This window comes from Eublepharis macularius, chromosome 1, assembly GCF_028583425.1.
Source record: "Eublepharis macularius isolate TG4126 chromosome 1, MPM_Emac_v1.0, whole genome shotgun sequence".
In the NCBI taxonomy this organism is placed as follows: domain Eukaryota; kingdom Metazoa; phylum Chordata; class Lepidosauria; order Squamata; family Eublepharidae; genus Eublepharis; species Eublepharis macularius.
In genome coordinates this window covers 222,716,683-222,737,271 of record NC_072790.1, presented here as the reverse complement: position 1 = coordinate 222,737,271, position 20,589 = coordinate 222,716,683, and the positions used below count along the sequence as shown (strand labels likewise).

The following is a 20,589-nucleotide window of genomic DNA, read 5'->3' as shown; positions in this document are numbered from 1 at the left end:
GCTGTCACTGATTTTGGATTTTTCCATTGAGTCAGACTACTGGAAATCTACATGGGGTCGATACCCTGTTGAATGATTGTAATTGAAATGATACAATAGATATTTCAGTATACGTTGTCTTTATTGTTGTATCTTTGCCCGTTGTAGCACTTGCACTTTGTATATAAATATCTGTGATCAATTGTACTTGGTGAGTAGATTGCATTCAGTTTCCCTGGGTCCCCCCCCTTTATTGTTTGGTACTTTGTTTGGAGACTCCCCATTTCTTCTTTTTTCACCCCCTTCCACCCCAACGAATATACTCTGAAACAGGAGAGGAATTTTCAGTTTGGATGGGAGACATACAATGTTCTCAAAAAGCAATCGAAAGGATTGTCTCAGATAGTAAACCAAACAAAAGGATTGATTAGGTGCTCTAGACACCTAAGAACACTTTCCTGGGAGTAAGCCCTATTGAATAACATGGGACTTAGTTCTCAGTAGATCTACTGAGGCTTGCTCTGCTAGTCAGGTCATTCGCAACATTCAGCAAGAGTTTCACTGACAGTAAGAGCTGACATTGAAGAACTACTGCGCTTGTGCTAAAGTGGCTAGCAGTGAGTGCATGAAGGTCACTGCAGATGAACAGAACCTAATTCAGCTTTGTGACCCAGAGAAGAACTTCTGGAGGAAATGGCACTCCATTGGTGGTAATATAGCATAGACAGCTCCGTAGGATCAGGCCACAGTTGAAGGGCAATGAAGAATCGGAGAACTGAATTAGCTAAGTGGTTAAGAGACTACAACTTGGCTGGGGTGTATCTGAGCAGCAGATGGGTGAATGGGAAAAAGCTTCTTGGCTCTTTGTCTCCAATTGTTTTTCTACTCAAAATCATTCTCTCGGCGCTGTTTTTTCACCTGAGCAGCCTTCCTTCTCTTCAGATGCAGCCTTACTCAGGGTTGCTTTGGGTGGAGGAAATAGCTTATGGAATTCTGTGTGATTTATAACTGACCTGTGTACTGAGATGCCCCCTGTTCAAATTCTGCTCCCACCTATGAAGTGGTCTTAGGCAGTGCACTGCCTGCAGGCCCCAGTGTTCCCATCTGCAATGCAGAAGTAATAATAGTAGCCTAACATACAGGATTTTTTGGTGAGGATTATCAAGATGCACGTGCGGCACTCTGGTGTGTGCCCCTGAACATAATGGGATTTTTTTCCCCTCTGCTTTTCTGCATTTGGCCCTGCTAGCTGGGTTATTAGCGTGGTGACTCTGCCCAGGAAAGACAGCAGAGAGACGATCTGCCAGAGATTCCAGGGAGATTTTGCAGTTCCTGCAGACTTCATTAAAGAATCATTTGCTGTCTGTGTTTCCAACATCTTTCGAAAAGATGTCTCATTAGTCAGCTAATTCTCTCTCCCGCCAGGAGGAAAACCAACCAACCCTGGAGTCAAAATAATCAGTAAATACCACTGGCTGGGCCGAGGCAGATCAGCAGCTTACTCGTGAACGGGGCCTCTGTGTTTTGTCAATATGGTCCGTCCATCTGTTTTATGTTCCCAGTTACTGTGGCAGACTGACAGTGATTCTGGGCTGAGCCTTTGGAAAAGGATCTCAGTGACAGTCCCAAATTTAAAAATTCATAAGCAGCCAAAAGCAACTAGAACATCAGCGGAGCCAAGACCAAAATCTTCAGATACCAAATGGGAATGCCATTTATTGACAGCCTGCTGATCAGGGACTGTGTCCTTATCACATCATACATTATTTTATGATTATTATCAAATTCTGTCCTTCCCCATTGTACTAGCTTTCTGCATTTTTATCAAGGCTGCATGGGCAGCAGAGACACCTAATTCTGCCCATTGGCATACATCAGCTTATTTGGCACAGTTTATTTTGCTTCTGAAGGCCAGACTAGACCATCGGTGGCAGAGCCAGATGTTAAATCCTGGGATGCCACTCAATAGCTGTAGTGGAGAGCGGGAAGGGGAAGGTGTGATTTGTAACAGGGAAGGAGCAGGTGGGGATGTAGTATTTAGCAGGAGTGTATCATGTGATTCTTGTAAAAGTGTAGGTTAGCCCAGAGATCTGCTTGTAGAGTGTTTGTGTGTTGTTTTGTATGTCTGAATGTAGATCTGGGTTTGCATGTGTATGACCAGATTAATTCAAGGATGGAACCAGGTGGGTGCTCCCTAGGTCTTCTTCCACACCGAGGTTTTTCTCCACTCCATCTTGGCATCCGGCATCCAGGCTGGTGTGCCTTTTCATTTTGAGGATCCCACACAAAATCATGCTGTTATTGTGCTCCAGCCATCCTGTCCCTGTCCTCTGAAATCTCTTTCCCAAACCTGCTTTCCTACAGTGTTTTTGGGAAAAGCCCGATCTAGATGGGAAGGTGAGTATTTTCAAGGGCCCTGCCCACATTGGCAACAGTTTTCTTCCAGTGGCCCTTAGCACCCAACATTTCCCCTGCTGTGCCACTAGAAGCCTTTTTGTGGGCTTTTTTAAAAATTGGTAATCACTATAGTGCTATAATGCTAAAACCCATTCAATTTGTGTATCACAAGCAAGTTGGCTGATATTCTTTCGGAACGAACCTGCATCCCACTGGTGCCTCGAGTAGATTCCTCTTTGCATTTTGGAAGTTGGACAGGCACAGCAAAGCAGACAACATGGCCGTTCTCTCCCATCCTCTATGATCAAGTAGGACTGAAATAAGTTCACACCAGAACTGACACCTATTGGAGATTTCTTTCATACTGGTTAAGAACCAAGCATGTCATTAAGCTTCAGAAAGCAGTGTCATTCTGTCTTTAATCACATGAGATATTTTTGTTTTAACTCATTTCTGTATTTGCACATGCTAATGGACCAGTTTGGGAGAAGACGGAGAAGACTATGACGGGTAAATATGGTGTGCTGTGGAGCATAAACAAGCATGGAAAGGGTTTTAGGAAAGACAATCCACCACCACCATTCTGCAATGTATTTTCCATCCTTCCAGAAATAGCTCTATAAGCAGGCCATTCCTGATAGCATTGTACCGATAGCTGTACAATTATTTTTCTTCTTGTGCATCATTTAAAAAAATACATGACCCAAGTTATTTCCATACCAAAGAATGATGTTTTTCAAAGCATTTCTTAACCTTGCTAGTTTTTCAGTTCAGGTTTTTGCTTTTGACGAGCTGACCCCCTTTTTTGGTATAATAAGGGTGGGTTTCTTTTGCTTGCAGGGCACTGATTATCTGTTGTGCTTGTAGCTAGAACGAAAACAGATTAAAATTTTAATAACTATTTCCAGGAACTGGAAAATTGGGGGATTGGAAATAGTGCAATGCTATGCAACTTTTTGGCAGAGATAAAGGATGCTGACAGTGAAGTCCTGTGCAGAGTTACTCCGATCAAAGTCCACGGAAGTCAGTGGCTTTAGACTGGAGTCGCTCTGTGTAGAACTGAACTTGTTTAAGTACCCAAACTTGCTGAAATATGCCCAGTTTAATCCGCATCCATCACAGAAATTCATAAATGTTCACCAAAGGCATAACTTTTCTTCAGCATGCAAGTCCCCCCCCCCCTTAGGAAGGAGGTGGGAGAGAATTTCAGTTATCAAAGCAAGTCTTGGTTGAATAGTACTAATTCACACAATGCCCTGCCATTCAGTGAAGGTGTTTTAGGCTTTCAGCTGTAAAGTCTGAACAACAAATCCAGCGCAGTATAGTGGTTACAGTCTCAGGCTCGGATCTGGGAAGCCCAGGTTCAAATCCTCACTCTGACATGCATGGTTGCCGGGTAACCTGAGGCCAAACCCACTTTCCGCCTAGTCTCCCTCACTGGGTTGTTGTGATGATAAAATGGCAGAGAAGAGAATAATGTTGTTAGGCACTTTAGGAGAAAAGGGTAGCATAAATATCTAAATAAATAAATTGGGGACAGTTTATGTTTGCAAATACATGCACTCTGCATGTGTGTCTCTGGCACTTTTTTTATCCAAGGACATCTCCCCATCTCTGTTTCATCTGTGCCACAACCCAGGTAGGTTAAGCTGAGAGAGATACATAGACTGGCTCAAGGCCACCCAATTAGCTTCAGCCAGGATTTGGCTGGCACACCGTTGCACCGTGTGGTCTTATCAGCATCGTTGTTAGAGACAGAATTGGCTGTGACTCCATCTTGAGTGCCCTTTTAATGGCAAACAGAGTTTTCCCACTTTATAATCATGTATACTTAAGCCCTGAGACGTTACTTTCACTGGACATTTGGCCAGGAAATACTCCTGCACGCTTCTGTTCATCTGAAAGAGCCTGTTCAGGAGGAGCTCTTTTCTGGCGAATCGTTTCCTCGTTTTTATAGGGCTGGGACATCCAGTCTGCCTCTGATGCCAGCGTCCTTTAAATATTTACACCCAGCCTCATGTGAGCAATGCTTGCTTGCCTCCCACCCCTTGTTTGTTGCTTAAGTCACGGCCTGAACAGGCCAGCTTGCTTTGTATTCCCAGGGAGGGAGAAAGTCAACGCTGAGAAATGTTACCCGATCACTGATTACTCTTAAAAATTAATGTGTGGGATGTAGCTCTGTGGCTGAATACAATCCAGCTTAGGTGCATTATTAATGCTTCCTTTTCTCTTGCACGATTGCGCTGCACCTGCTTCTCGCCGCGTTACTTTATGTGCCTACAGTTAGTGTTGTTCTGTTCCGTTTGGGGGAACTGTCCTTGGTGCTGAGTTTCACCGTAATGCCCCCTTGTGGGGCCAAGTGAGTCTTGAATTCAGTACGATGCAGGCAAGCAAGTGACTTTGCTTGCACCCAGAGCCTCTAGCCAAGGCAGGAGTAATGCTGGCATCCTATTATTGCATGTGTACTCCACATGCAGTGGCCCGGGTTAAGTGAGGCATTGCACAAGTGCAAAGACAGCAAATTCTTGTACAAATATTCTGTACAAATCCTGTCTTACGTGTTTAAATCATACATCATTAATCCTGTTGACTTTTTAAAAAACAAAAACAAAAGATAAGCCTGTTGCAGCAGCGGAACAACAGCGGGGGAGCAATTATTTCACCTTTTCTCCTCCTGCCTTTTGATCAAAATCACCCTCCCAGGAATGCTAGGAAAAGTGGAAAGTGATAGGAAAAGAGGAAGACCTAAAACGAGGTGGCTTGACTCAATAAAAGAAGCCACGTCCTCCAGTTTGCAAGATCTGGGCAAGTTTGTTAATGATAGGACGTTCTGGAGGTCTTTCATTCATAGGGTCGCCATGGGTTGGAGGCAACTTGACGGCACATAACACACACACACACACCCTCCCAGAGCAGGAGAAAACGTCTCAGGAACTTGCTTCCTTTTTTTAAAACCATGATTGAAAAAGCAGCTCGGTGGAGGGCAATTTTAAGCAGAAGAATTACAGCAAGGGAAAGAATGAAGTGAGTGCATTCTCCAAAGCAGCTTCTCATGAAACACACACACAAAACCAAAGCTGGAAGACTGTTCAAGCATCTCTTTGTTGTGTTGTCTTTCGTATACCCCCAGCATGGCCAAGGCAGAGACTACCTCCTTCCCTAAAAGCGATGGAAGAGAATGCCTTCTCGAATTGTATTGCCTCTGTAGGGGGTTCAAAAGAGCACACGGGACTGGTGCTCAATTTCACGTGCAATCTTTTCCTTGGGAATGGGCAAAGGATTTTCTCTCTCTCTGCTGGCTTTTGGGATAAGCCAACTTTTTTCATCTAAAAGTTCCTCTGTAAAGGGGTGAGAGAGTAGACTGAAGAATGCAAGGGCTGTGTCCCATTCACAAATCCAGTCTAAATGGAGGCGCATGAACATGACCCCTCCTGCCCTGTTTGAATACATAAGTGCATTTTGCACCTAGAATGCTTTCATTATTGTGTCTGAATTTCCCTTCACATATTTCATGGCTCTTATTGTTTTCTCTCCTGTTATCTACCATAGCAAGCTGTCAGGACTCCAGCATAAGAATCATGATGGCTACAAATCCATAGCCAGGTATTAAGACTCAGTGGGAAACTTCAAAGCAGTATTTTCTCTCTTTCTCTGTCTCTCCAGCTTATCCCAGACTGCTCCTATGCAAGGCTTTGGGGCTTAATTCAGGGCTTAGCCTCAGAACCTAAATGCCAGGGCTTAGCTCTAGAACGTGTGAAGCAATAATCAAAATGCAAGTGTATCTAAGCGTGTGCAGAATATATCTCTTGGACCAGCGATTAAACTTCAGCCAGACAGAAAGGAGCCCGGTTGGATGAAGCCATTGGCCCAACACCCTGTTTCTCACAATGCCCCTGGCAAGCCCACAAGCAGGGAACACAGAGGCAAAAAGCCTCTGCCCCTTGACAACTGTATTCAGAGGTAGACTACCTCGGCACATGGAGGTTCCACTTAAGCCATCGTGGCAAATGGCCATTAATGGACATATCTTCTATGAACTCCCTGATCCCCTGTTAAAGCCAGGCCCTGCACAGTTAGCAGTAAGGTTATCCCATTCAAAACGATGTACATTTCTTTATTGAGGCTTTATTAGCTACCAAATTCCATACAGGTGAGAGTTTTTGTAACTGTAATAAGGGTGGGGGGGAAAGGTGGGTCAGGAGCAGATCCTCCTATTGTAGTGCTGACAGTTCAAGGCACTGATGGACACAATCTACAAAATGTGGGTCTTCCAGAGCCTTTCTTTGTTGCAGTGGGAATTTGCAGGGCAGTCTGGCCTACTCTTTTCAGGCTGGGTTTAGAAAAACTTCCTTTTCTTGTGTGTGCTTCTGGAGAGAATGTGGCTTCTTATCTTATTTACTCTATGTGAGTACCAAGGTGTAGCGTGATAGTTGTTATTGTAGGTTAACCAATCCGGAGCAGAAGGCTCTTGTCTCTTGCGTCCATGGGGCTTGGGATCTTGTTGACCTGCAAGTGAGTAAGGATGATGGAAATTGCGCACTTGGTCCTAACAAGTTGGTTCCTTCCATTTCCACATTTAACAGTGACAATCATGAAGACCCCAGGTATGTGCTGACCCACTTGGTTGCTGTGAGCATGGTGTGATACAACATGAAGGATTCAGTGCTTTGGGGCTGGAAGTGATATTCGAAATCAAATTCAGGCTGGCCTTGGTCACCAGTGACAATTTCTGCTCGTCTCTGATCAAGGACAGCATCTTGTCTCTGTCCTGACACTAAACTCCAGAGGAGCTCGGAGTGGCTCTGAACTCCATTGCAACTGTGGCAAGAAGTTCTTATCCCACTTCCTTGATCTCAGCTTCATGCTACTCTGTGGGGGGCTGGGACACAAATAGAGAGACCACAGCAATTGAACTTGTCAGAATTAATAAAGTCTTAATAAACTTAGCTCCAGCATGACCATCTCTTTCCATCTGCCCTGAGCATGCTAAAAATATTTTTAGGCGTGGGTGTGTGAGATGGGGGAGCTAGGAATGCGCTGTGAGTGATGGTGGGGGTAATATTGCATTAAGTCCACAATGAAACAGAAAAAGAAAAACTAAAGTAATCAGGTGTTTTTTAAGTTGCTTAATCATTCTGATTTTTAATATAATGCCAGGTGCTTATCAATCATCCTTCCCTTTTGACTAATAAGAACAGAATAAATTATACAAAGCAGCCAAAAATGATGGGATAAATGACAAAAATCTGCTTAATTTTCATAACTTATCTGGCTCATAGAAGTCCATGTTTGCTTGCTTGTTTGTTTGTTGGGGATTTTTATAACATAAATGCATGGTCCTAATTTTTTTTTTTTTTGAAAAATCTCTTTTAGCAAAGAGAGCATTAAAAATGCTATGTTGAGTAGCCACTCTGTCTTCAGCCTGTGTGTGTGCATTTGCTATGGTTTTCCACTTGAGATACTGCATGATGGGGAGGTGAGCTTGCATAGCTTATTTTGAGGTCCACTTAAGCATAGGACAGTACACCTACAGTGGCTCTGATGCTGCAACCAAGTCGAAGTTGATTGTTGTTTCTGACTCATCCGACCTTTGTTCTTTTAGAGACAAAGCGAAAGCAAAAGAGAAAAAACACCTCCATTTGCCGTTCAGGTATTGTGATGCTTACTGTGCCTCCTCTCCTGTCTTCTGCTCAGTTTCCAACTAAAGTTTCTAGTCCTCAGAGCCTAATGCTACAATGGCACAACTTTCCCTGATTAGCTTGAAAGTTTAGGATGAAGATTGAGGACAGAGGTGATGGTTGTTTAAGAAAATCCTGCCCCGCTGCCGTTTCCAGCAACCACACCAGAAATTGGGTATGGATTGAGGGCCAAGCTAGATGTTGCAGGTTTTTAAAGTTCCCCAGACCCAACTCAGTTTCCATAGCCATACAGCAATTAAAAAGTAAATGGTTGTTAAAAAAGTAAAAGAGCCCAAATGGCCTCAGAATGCCTCTGTGGGGGAAGGAGGCACTCCTTCTTCCCCCCTCAAGCCATTTCCCCCAGTTACAATAGCACAGGAGGAGTTTTCCCCCATTTTTACTGCTCTGTTTGCCAGAATATTCCACATGGAGCAGGAAAAAAGGGCCCAAAACTCCCTCCCCTGCTATTTTGTCAGTGGAAAATGACTGGAGGGGGGAGTGAGGAGCCCCTCCTTCCCTCGCAGAGGCATTCCGAGGCCATTTAGGGTCTCACTTATTTTTAACAGCTACTCCCCAAAGTTGCTGTGTAGCTGCAGGGAACTTGAGTTGGATCTGGGGAACACAGACCCAACTCTTTAGAAACCTGCCTGTTTGGCTTGGTCCTGTTGTTGGTGACATCCCTCACAAGGCACTCGCCCGTCCAAATCTGGGATGTGTTGCCTGCTGCAGTACAATGAGGAGGTGCCATGATCAGCATGGCCAATGCTCCCCCCCCCCAGTAGGATGCCTGGGCCTTTAACAATTGTGGGAGAGGCAGACATTCAAGCAGCAAAGATGTGGGGGCTGTTAGAAGCACAGAAAAAGGAGCCAGCCCTAACCAGATCTGAGCAGAAAATTGAAAAGCTAGAAACACCCAATACATTTCAGGTGAGATGGAAGTGGTTTGAGAGAGACATACGCGAATAAGGCATCACCCCTATTAACAGAGCCTCCATACAATTTGCGTGGCCATTCCCCAGGCCAGTTCAGCTACGGATCCTGACAGTGTTTTGCCATCTTTGGGCATGGAGCAAGGGTCACTGTGTTTTGGGGGGGGGGGGTGGAAGTGGAGGTAGTTGTGAATTTCCTGCATTGTGCAGGGGGTTGGACTAGATGAGCCTGGAGGCCCCTTCCAACCCTCTGATTCTAGGATTCTATTCCACTAACGTTCAGGCACTTTCAGTCCCTCTCGGTGGCCCTTGTAGCAAACTAGCAGTACCGCCCATCCAAGAGACTCCTTTCTCAGAGTGGATTCTAATACACAGTCACATTAGAGCACTCCTAAGGGCTCTTATACCACATGAAGTGCAACTGGAGTGACTCACAGCAGTTTAAAACGAATAAAAGCAGGAATCGAAGGCTCTCTTTCCACAAAAGCCACCACTGTGGTTAGAAATCAGCTCCAGAATTCATTGCTAGTCACTGTCGGCTCCAAAACTTGGCTGATGATGCCACCTTAATTTCAGAGTGGAGGCGTTTGAGGATTGCCGGATCCAGCCCCCACAATGGTTCTTGGCCCTTGGAGCATCATTTGTGGTGCAATCCTAAGCAGAGTTGCACCTTTCTAAGCCCTTTGACTTCAATGGACTTAGAAGGAGGCAACTCTGCTTAAGACTGTGCTGTTAGCATCTTGCTTTTCAAAGCCCCCCTATAGCTTGGGCTCTGCGGCGGGGAGGGGGCTGTGCTTCCTGCTGAAACTCTCCCTTCTTAAAAGGTTTCATTGATTTGATGACCAGCTTGTGGAGTCTCTACTCCCTACTCCTTCGTGTGCATTTATGTTCTGCTTTGTTTTTCACTGGCCTGCCTCCTTCCTGCGCTGCCCACCCGCCCCAGCAAAGGCAAAGAGAAGACAAAGGGGGATCACAAGTAGGTGTTCTGATCGGCCTCTCTCCCTGTCTCTTTTCCGCCTCCTTTCAGGGTTGTGATAAATGGGAGCAGAGTTTGATCAGGTGGAACCTGGACAAACTTACTGGTGCATTGGGGAACTGAGTGGATCTGTGGATAAGGTTGTCTGTTCTCAGCCATTTAGCCTTGCAAATGCCAGCAGCTCCCTACAATATCTTTAGTTTTTTAACATAACCTTTAAAAAACGTTACAGCATACAATAGGAAAACCAAAAAGATAATTTGGCTTGCTATTCTTTGGGGCGGGGGCGGGGAATCCTGTTACGCTGAGTCTGATCAAAGACTTTCACACCTTAATGGGCAATTATCCGCCACATCAGAAGCTCTTTACAGGTTCCTACTCCGTCCTCTTTGATGTTTTGAAGAATATGTTTCTTTCTAAGCTGAATTCCTGAAATCAGAATCGCCTTTATCTGGTTACTCAGCTCTGCCTCTGCTTCTTTTTGTATCTTTGCACTCACAAAATGCCTTGAGCTGAATGGCCCACGCTAGCCCGATCTCATCAGATCTTGGAAGCTCGGCAGGGTTTACCCTAATCAGTATGTGGACGGGAGACCACCAAGCATCTCTGTGCAGAGGCAGGGAATGGCAAACCAACTCTGAACGTCTCTCACCTTGCCATGGTTGCCGTACCACAGATGTGAAGGCATTTCCCATCACTTCTCCCACTTGGCAGGATGGGCTTTCAGATGCCGGCCAGAAGTCCCGAAAGGCTGTTTTGTTTGAGGGGAAGTTTTGTCCATGGCTTTGTGCTGATGGTTTGGAAATATAATTTGTTCACTTGGCGCCTGACCTTTGTTGTTTAAAGTAGTTGGATTTTTTAAAGCTTATTTGTAAGCGGACTGTGCAAAGTGGATTTTCACTCTGAGGTTTATGGAAGCACAGGATGTGCTTTGATTTTAAAGCAAAGTCCTTTGTAGACTAGAACTAGGGTTGCCAACCTCCAGGTGGGCCTGGGGGTGTCCCAGACTTACAGTGGATCCCCAGATGGCAGAGATCAGTTCCCCTGGAGAAAATGGCAGCTGTGGAGGGTGGCCTCTGGGGCATCCCATCCCTGCTGAGCACCTTTCCTTTCTCAAACTCCTCCCACCCCAGGCTCCACCCCCAAATCTCCAGGAATTTCCCAGCCTGGAGCTGGCAACCCTCACTAGAACCTACTTCATACCTCTGAGGAAGTGGCCTGTAGTCCACCAAAGCTTAAGCTACAAGAAGTCTGTTTGAGCCACAAGACTCTTTTGTTGCTCTCGGTGAAGTCTCAGAGCTGTACTGGCTTTTTTCACAACCTATGATATTGTGACTACCACATGCTGTGATTTGAAGCCTCCAGAGCCTTTGGGTTCCTTGGGTATGAGGCTCTGAGCTTCCTCCATCCTTCTTTGAATTTTGTTATCATGATGTTGATGGTGCAACTTGAGGGGGGGATCTTGAATTCTGCTTTCAACCTCCCCAATCTTCACTTCAGTTTTGCTTGTCCTTTCTGCATTTCATTTATCTCGTACATTTCTAACCAGCCCTTCCTCCAAGGAGCTCAGAGCAACAGGCAGTTGTTCTGCTGCCTCCATTTTATCCTCACAACAACCCTGTGAGGTAGATTAGGGGGAGAGAGAGAGAATGACAGGCCCAAGGGCATAGGGTTGCCAGGTCCCCTTACCCTTCTGGTGGGAGTTGGGAGACCTGGTACTCACCTTTCTAAATTAAGGCTTCCTGCTTTACGGTCTGAAGGACTTACATCTCTAAATGATTGATGAATTGTTTCCTTAGTAAAAGGTGCTTATGGAGAAACCGTGACTGCTTTGACAAAGAATCTTGGAAATGGGACCCACATACCAGTTTTCCCATCAGTGGTCACGTTAGGAATTTATCCAACTTAACCTGGAATTAGTACAGCAAAACCCAATGAGGGAGCAACTGATGTGAATTTATGTTCCTTTGCACTCGTGCTTTAGAGAATTGGCTATTGCAAATGTTTGCTGAATTGTTATAGAAGCTCTTGATGTTAACATAGGAATTGATTGTTTACATGTAAATACGATTTAAAGAGAATGAGCAAGGATGTATTATTAGGACAAATACATACATACATTTATGTATGTACTAGTAACAAAGCCCATTGTGAGGGGGGAAATACAACGGGCTCTAGAAAGGGCAGGGCAGGTGGGCCGGGCATTGCCATCTCTACCATGCCCCGATTTGGTCGTGGGGAAGGCTAGGTGGCCTGGCCTGGCATTGCCCCCTCCCCAGCACTGCGATGGGGGTGGCAGGTGCCATGGCCGGCACCTGCAAATGCAGCAGCCCGTTCCAACCCTGTTGGTACTGGATTGGGCTGCTGCAGACAGGAAGTGCTGCTGGGGGGGGTGCTAGGTGCCCTGATGGGCTTCTGTGCCTGGCAGCAGCCTGTTCGGGGTGCTGCAGGCGTGGAGTGCGATGGGGGGGGGGGTGCCAGGTGCCCTGGCAAGCTCCTGCTTCCAGCAGCAGCCCATTCCGGCCCCGTTGGGGTTGGAATGTGCCACTGCCCGGGCTACTGCAGATGGGAAGCACTGCCGGGAGGGAAGCAGCAGGAGCCCTAGTGGACTCCTGTGCCCGACAGCAGCCTGTTCTGGCCCTGTTGGCGAGGAGTGGTGCTGAGGAGGGGAGCGGCAGCAGGTGACCTGGCCGGCTCCTGCTCCCGACAGCAGCCCATTCTGGCCCTGGGGGGGGGGGCGGAATTGTCAGGCACTCTGGTGGGCTACTGCACCCAGCAGCAGCCTGTTCTCCCCCTCCCGGAGGTAATGGAGGCCAGGCCTACCTGGCCAGCAAAAGTATGGGAGGCCTCCATGGGTCCAGAGACCAGGTCTTCTGGACCAGCCAAGGAATGGGAAGTAGACCTGGTCTCTAAGTGATCGGAGGCTAGGTCTACCAGGGGTGTAAATGGATGGGAGACCTGGCCTCCATTCACAGATGTAGGGGAGGGGAGCAGGCAGCATGGCACAGGGGCCCCGCTGCACCTGCCAGCCTGCCTGGTGCAGCTCTGCTCATGGCCGCCCCAGGTGGGCTGGAAGCGTGGGTTGCACGGGGCGGGGAGGGAGGGAAGCAGGCAGCCAGGTGCTGCTGCCTGCCAGCCCGCCTGGTGCAGCCCCGTTCAGGTCCACCACAGGAGGGCTGGAGGCGTGGGTTGCACGGGGAGGGGGAGGGGAACAGGCAATCTAGCATTTCAGCACCTGCCTGCTCGCCCGGAGAAGCTCCATTCAGGGCTGCCCCAGGTGGGCTGGAGGCGTGGGTTACACGGCGCGGGAGGGGGGGAAGCAGGCAATCGCCTGCCAGCCTGCCCGGAGCTGCTTCATTCGGGCCTCCCTTGGTGGGCTGGAGGCATGGGTTACATGGCGCGGGAGGGGGAGAAGCAGGCAATCGCCTGCCAGCCTGCCCGGAGCTGCTTCATTCGGGCCTCCCTTGGTGGGCTGGAGGCATGGGTTGGGTTAGGGGAGGGAGGGAGGGAAGCAGGCAGCCCAGCATGCTGCTGCACCAGCCTCCTCTGATAACTCGCTTCTGATCTCTGCTAGGGGCACTGGAGAGTGCACCTGCGCTGTGGAATCCATGTGAGTCGTCGGAAACCTGCTTTCTCAATTATGTTATAGGACAATTCATTTTACCATTCATGTAAAAGGATTTGAGTATTGTAATCACTTCTGATACCAATTCTGTTTGGAAAAACAGAAGTATGAATGAATCTAAATATCATTCTACTTATTCATGTCCAAGAAATACACACATATTATTGGATATATTTTTTTGTTTGTTGCTTAGTTAGTTTTCACGAGTCCATTGTTTTTTGCAGTCTTTTCCGTAATACTGTCTTAGTAATCCACCACCTGGAGGCTGGCAACCCTGCAATCTAGTGCTGGGCAAGAGGATTTTTGCACTGCAGTTAATACATTTTCCTGGAATTGTCCAAGGCTAGCACTGCAGTCATCAGCAGAAGTACTCTTCAAAGCTCATTGACTTTCAGTGGACTTAGAAGAGTGTAACTAGTTTGCCAACTCCAGATTTGGAATTTAGTTGCCTAGTCCCCCACCCCCCCGCCCCGGCAACTAGTGGAGGGGTCGAGTGTAGGGGGTGGGGGTACTTACCCATGTGCATGTGAGCACATACCTGAGATCCTGATTGATGACATCACTTCCCAGGCGACCTAGAAGTGACAGCTTCACACCAGGACCGTTTCTGTAACACGGTTTGGGGATGGGATTAGATGACTCTAGAGGTCCCTTCTGACCCTATGATTCTGTGACTTGACCCAAAACATAGCAAAAACATTATTGGACCTGGTGTGATGCTGTCACTTCCTAGTAGCACCAGAAGTGATTTCATCAACCATGGCCATGGGTACACATGTGCTTATGTCTCCTGGCCTGCCTTCTCCTGCCAGTCAGCAGGCAGAGGGTCAAATTGCCAGGTGAATACCTACCATTAGTGGGCACCTGGCAAAGCTAGTTGGGAAATTCCTGGAGATTTGGAGGTGGAGCTTTGGAAGGATGGCCGGATATAATGCCATAGAGTCCATCCTACAAAGCAATCATTTTCTTTTTGAGAATGGATCTCTGTTGTCTTGATGGCTACTGTAATCCTGGGAAATCTTCAGGCCCCATCTGGAGGTTGGCAACCCTATGTTTAATTCTGTTTTGGGTGGCACTGTAGAATAGCTTAATATCTGTCACCAGCCCCCTATGTGTTAACCCAAAGAAGACTGCAATTGTGCCTGGTCAATGGATAATATCCCTCCTGTATATACCTTCTAGCCTCCTTTCTGAATGGGAGAGCTTACAGCTCATTGGCAGAGCTCTACTTTGCATATAGAAGGTCCTAGGTTCAATCCCCAGCATCTCATGTAACAGACCTTTCTCTGCATGAGACCCTGAAGAGCTGCAGCTGGCCTGAGGAAACACTATTGAGCTAGACCGATTAGCTTGGTATAGCCAATTTTGTATGTTTGCAAATGGGCTTGCAGATGGACTGTTGCAGCTCATGGCCTGAAGGAAAAGGTAAGGACAAGGCAAGGAAGTGGGCAATACTTCCCCACCCCTAGATCCCTAATTCTGTTTTCTCAAGTTACCTAAGGACAAATGTAGCCCTCGCTTCCTATTAGGTCGACTAGTAAAAACCTTATGTGAGAACATGCCCCAGAGGATTTTGTTCCTTTTCTCTGCAGCCAGAGATGGAATCAACGTTTTAAAAGTCTCACCTTAAAATGCATATCCAGTTATTATAAAGGCAGATTAAGCTCTGAATAATTCAGTGGCAGCCCGTAATCAGATCCATGCCTAGAATCCGTCTGGAACGCAAGCAGACGTGGCAGCCAATAGCCCTGCAGCTCTCTTTCTACCCTGCTAAGCTAGTACCCAGAGTGCATGTTGTCAAATGCCAGTGCAGGGGCAACCTGAAAGAAAGAAAGAGATGGAACCCAGAGGCCTGCAAGCTGGCAGGTTCCCAGCTGAGTTACCAAATCACTGAAGTTCCTTGTAGCGGCCCAACTCAAGATATACGGGGGAACCGAGTATCACCAGTGGCACCTGCCAGGGTTGTCGTCCTGAGCATTCTTAGCTGTCTCAGATGTTCTCATCCAATATTCACGAAGGGGACGGTGTCAGTTCTCTCTCTGCCACCACTGCCGGTTTCCCATCTGCGCCATTCTCTTCCCTTCGGTGGTGGTATTTTGGCAGTAGCAGAAAACGGGGGGGCATGCAGCTTTGCTTTAATGCCACAAGTGTCCAGGAGCTGGGTGGGAGTGACCAACGGATCCAAAGCCCCTCTCTCCATCCCAAGAGGACCCCCAGCACAAGGGGTCCTGCTCACCCAAGACCCCTCTCCTCAGCTGGGATGGTAGCTTCGAAACACGCATAAAGAGGTTGCCTGATTTGGGACAGGTAGGTGATTACCCGAATCCTACTGATTTCTGGATTGTGTGTGTGCAGCAGGGAGGGGGGGTGCATAGGTAAATGGCAGGTACCAAAGCATAATTGGGTCATGGGCAGGAATTGGAGGTGGGGCTTCTAGGTTTGCATTACTCAGAGGCCACTGGGGGACCAGATGATATGCTGAAGGAGCTATTGTGAAGATACGTTTCTGATTTCTGCTTATTTTATCACATAATTTCTGCTCTCAGGGGCAATATTTCCTCCACAGTTAAGACCCCAGAGTGCCAGGTGCTGCATAACCAGAACCAAAAACTAGATGAAAAATGCCTCTCTGACTCAATTGGATAGTTAAATATTCCAAATCAGCATGTCTGGTATGCCATGGAACAACAAAGAACGGTGGCTGGGAGGAGGTATCTGCCTGGGGGTTTGGGGGCTTCTGCAGAGAGACATTTCTTACATTCTGAAGATCATGCAGCGTAGTCATCTTGTGGAACTGTAGCACTGACTGAATTCACACGGTGGTTATCTCTTACGAAATGTCCCCTATTCAAGTTTCCTTACATGTAGAAGGCTAATCACACCCAGGAGATGAATGAGGCATCAAATTAAAGGGGGGAAATAGAGCTCTTACTACATTTCCTCAGAAATTGGATAAAAGTGGTGGGAACAACACAAGAATAAACAAAGATAAAACAATCAGGTAAAGTCAGGATACAGCATTTGAAAGCTATTGGCTGTGTGAGTTCTACTCATTTGATTGAAGAAGCCCTCCTAGTTCAGTGGCTTTTATAGAATATTTAGGAGCATTCCAACTTCTCAGAAGATTTTTTTTTAAAGGTCACCACTCAAGGCTTAGGGGACAGGTGGAGGATTATTAGGAAGCACAAATAGTTACATGATTAGTGTACTGTGTGCAAGTAGTACCAAACAGAGTGAGTGTCCTTGAGAATGTGGATGGGAAATGGACAGAAAAAAGTACATCCTTAAATGTTTCCAGATCTCTTCCTCTATAATACAGGAGAAAAAGAAATTCAGGGAAATTTGGTGGATTGACATCCATTTATTAGATACTGGGATTTAAAGGATTCTTGATATGATATGATATACTTTTATATATCTTTCAAAAAAGCAATGCACACTTCAAAAGCGATAATATCCCCCATGCAAATACCCAGATTTTTAAAGTGTTTCATTGTATGCTCCTTGGGGCAAGGAACTCTCTTCTTGGCTTGTTACTCTAGAAAGTGATGTGCACATTGATGACACCGTATAAATAATAAATAGTAACAATGGCTGTAGAAAATAAGTGCAGTAATTCAACCCCCTCTCTACTGGCAGTGAACCAATACCACAGATTCAAACAGATCATCTGGGAGATTTTGCATGTGTGAAATAGATTAAAGAAATTAAAAAGTTACTTTTGGATGAAGGCTGTTGGAAGTCATTGCTGAAGGCTGAGGCGAGTTAAGAGTGGCTTTGGACTTTGAAGAGTTAATGACTTTCCAAGTTCTTAATGCTCACATAAATTGCTCCTTATCCGAAGTTTCAGTCCAAATTATCCACTGCGGCTGTCAAATCAGTAGCAGTTAGCCAGTTACATGATTCTGATTTTCTTCTCCCTCCCGCCAGCTGCATTCAGTTGCTGAATATGCTTTACTGACAGCACAATCCTAAACTGAGTTAGGCCAGTCTAAGTGCATTGGTTTCAATGAGCTTAGACTGGAGTAACTCTTCTTAGGATTGCACTGTGAGTTAGGCTGAAGGCACAGGGACATCGAGATGCTGCAACGGTTCCACTTGGCCAGGCATGCTGCCCCCACCAAGTCTCTGAGAAAGCAGATATTTGGCTTTTTATCTACCATCTTGAGAGATATTCTTGGTTATTCTATATGTACATTTTATGTGTCCTCAAATTGCTTCCGACTTATGGCCACCCAATGAATTAAGGCCCCCCTCCCCAACATCCTGTTATTGATGGCCTTGCTCAGGTCTTGTAAACTGAAGGCCATGGCTTCCTTTACTGAGTCAATCCATCTCCTGTCGAGCTTTCCTCTTTCCCTACTGCCTTCAACTTTTCCTAGCGTTATATTTTCCAGTGAGTCTTCTTGTGATGTGACCAAAGTATGATAGCCTCAGCTTGGTCATTATAGTTTCTAGGGAGAATTCAGGCTTGATTTGATCTAGAACCCACTTATTTGTCATTTTGCCAGTCCGTGGTCATTCTATACTGCCCCAAATAAGTCATTAAGTATAGTAATATTATTTAAACACCTTGTCATTGCTGATTTGCACCTTTGTACAAGCTGTGCCCAGGGAAGGTGCCTCTGGTTTACTCTGCCTGTTTTAGGGCACGTAACAAAAGACAGTGGCTGCCCACAGAGCACATGAAATTTCCACATACTGATTCAGGTCAGTATTATCTACTCATGGCCTAGAGAGAAATGTCCTGTCCCTTTAACATGGTGTGGAAATGAGCAGTTGAAGCTTTTCATGGCATGGAGATAAATAATATCACTAGGTAAATAATGCCCTATTAAGGGGACAGGACATTTTTTTCTCCAGGCCAGTGGCAACCCTATTTCTTGTCCCCTCGCCTTCAGTCCTGTTTTGGACTGAGTTCATGCAGCTGCGTCATCCACTCCCTCTCCTTTGAAGGCAAATGGTCTCATTCCTTGTTCTCAGATTAAAGAGAATGTAAGTTATTCATTCATTCATTCATGTAGTTTTTCATTATGTGTTAATTGGGTGCCTGCAGAGCTTGCATATTTCAAAGGGTTCTTTTTATTGAAAAGAAGTCAGAACCACACAAGGAATAAGTGCAGGCTTCAGGGAGCCACTGAAATTACAGAATGTGCATCTACTAAAATCATATAGAATCACTCCCCAACTGTGCTCTGCGCCTGGGAACCTGACCCTAAACAAATATTGTGAGTTGTTCCCCTGGGGAGCCACGATTGCCTGCTAGGAAAACTTAAATGTATTGATGGCCACAAACAATTTTCCTCTATGGGGGAATACAGAAGCATCCTCTACCACGTCAAGTCAGGAAAAGGGTTGGAGATGGGGTGGCTGAAGCCCCTTCTCCCATAGTGCAGTTCTAGGGGTGCCTGGAGGGGGGAAAAGACCTGTCCCTTTAATTGGGGCTTAATGGGCTGTTATTTACCCAGTGATGTTATTTACCTCCTCGCCCTTTTCCACACATGGTGCCTCTGTTCAAGAGACAGGGTGTTTTGTCCAGGCCTGTTGGCAACCCAGTGCAGCTCCACTTCAGGCCCTCTTCCTTCAAAATCAGTTCCCAGCACGAAACCTCTGGTGCTTATCTGACCTAAAGTTCTTGTGGCAGCCATGTGTCCCCCACATGGACTTGGAAATGGATGAACTAGTCAGCTGGGAAGGGATACGAATTTCCTGCCAAGTTGTACAAAGACAAGACTGAGGAGGCTGATAGTCAGTTTCTGGACTAGTAGCACAGAAGGAGGCAGCTGAATCCAAATGACCACAGCCTCCTATGTTTAAACCTTAGGGCCTCCTTGCAGAGGACAGAGTACTCGTGTTATTTGGGTATTTCCTTCAAGTCACATTTACTTTTGGTCCTTATAAGACAGACAGAACAACAGTTACACCATCCTGTAAGCAAAGAAGTTTAGACTTACGTCCTCAGATAGTCTTCCAAAGGTGACCCATCGTTCTAGATGTATCCCATCATGCTTTTCATTTTTCACTTTTTTTCTTTCTTACAATAGCTTGTTTTTTTTCAAATGCGGCAGGCAATCTCTCGCTGACACTAGAAACCCCTTCACTTTAAGTTTGTGAAAAGATTATCTAATCATTTTGTTAAGTACCTGTGAAAACTGGTTTTTAAGGACTTTGATATACAAATGTAACCATATGGATCAATTTCCATCACAAGTTTCCACTCTTTATTCCAACACAAGATTCTGTCCTTTGTTTTAAATCATATATCCTCACATGTCCTTAATTCCATGGTTAGCATGAAACAAGGGAAGCTTTTATGTGGGGAGAAGAAAAACCACAAATCTGCGGAGAATGAATTGAAAATAAGATTTTATATATCATAGGCTGCAATTCTGCTTTCCTTGCCACTGCTTGCCACTGAATAAAATGGTTCTTAGTTCTGAGTAAACTTACTTAGGATTGCTCCCTAAAACCTTGCAGGGGGAGAGGGATGTTTGTTATAAAAAGAAGTATATATCTACAGCAATGCAGCAAAGATTTTTAAAAAGATAAGAGATTCATAAATATTATTTTTCTAAACAGTTCAAAAGTAGAGTTACACTCTAAGTCCATCAAAGTCAAAAAGCTCAGAAGATTGTAACCCTGTTTAGGATTGGAAAAGAGCAAGAGTCCAGTAGTACCTATAAGACTAACAAAATTAGTGGTAGGGTATGAGCTTTCATGAGCCACAGCTCACTTCTTCAGATATGTTGCCCTTAAAGAACTCTCAAATAAACAGGAGGATGTTCAACAGGAAAGGCTTCTTTATTAAGGAGACATGAAAGGCGATCAAGCAAGCACTAAACGCAGACAACACACACACAGGGATAATTGGGAAAACAGGGAGGAAAATGGGAGAACAATTCAGGGTAGGGTGATATTTACCGGTCCTGAACAGGGGAATGGGAACAGTGGCAGAAATGGGAAAAGTTTTGCGGCAGGAAGAAGAGAGGACTCAGACATATCTGA

General features: G+C 45.9%; 1 protein-coding gene across 3 annotated transcripts in view; it reads left to right on the top strand.

Annotated features, from left to right (window-relative positions):
* Positions 1–20,589, top strand: part of OTOF (otoferlin) — a 183,374-nt gene that overhangs the window by 97,660 nt on the left and 65,125 nt on the right. Inside the window, exon 6 of one of the 3 annotated variants that reach the window (XM_054976825.1) lies at positions 9,927–9,959. The exons of the other annotated variants lie outside the window; for them this stretch is intronic. Coding sequence (XP_054832800.1) covers positions 9,927–9,959 — 33 coding nt within the window. The remainder of the gene's footprint in view (positions 1–9,926; positions 9,960–20,589) is intronic. 3 annotated transcript variants of the gene reach the window in all.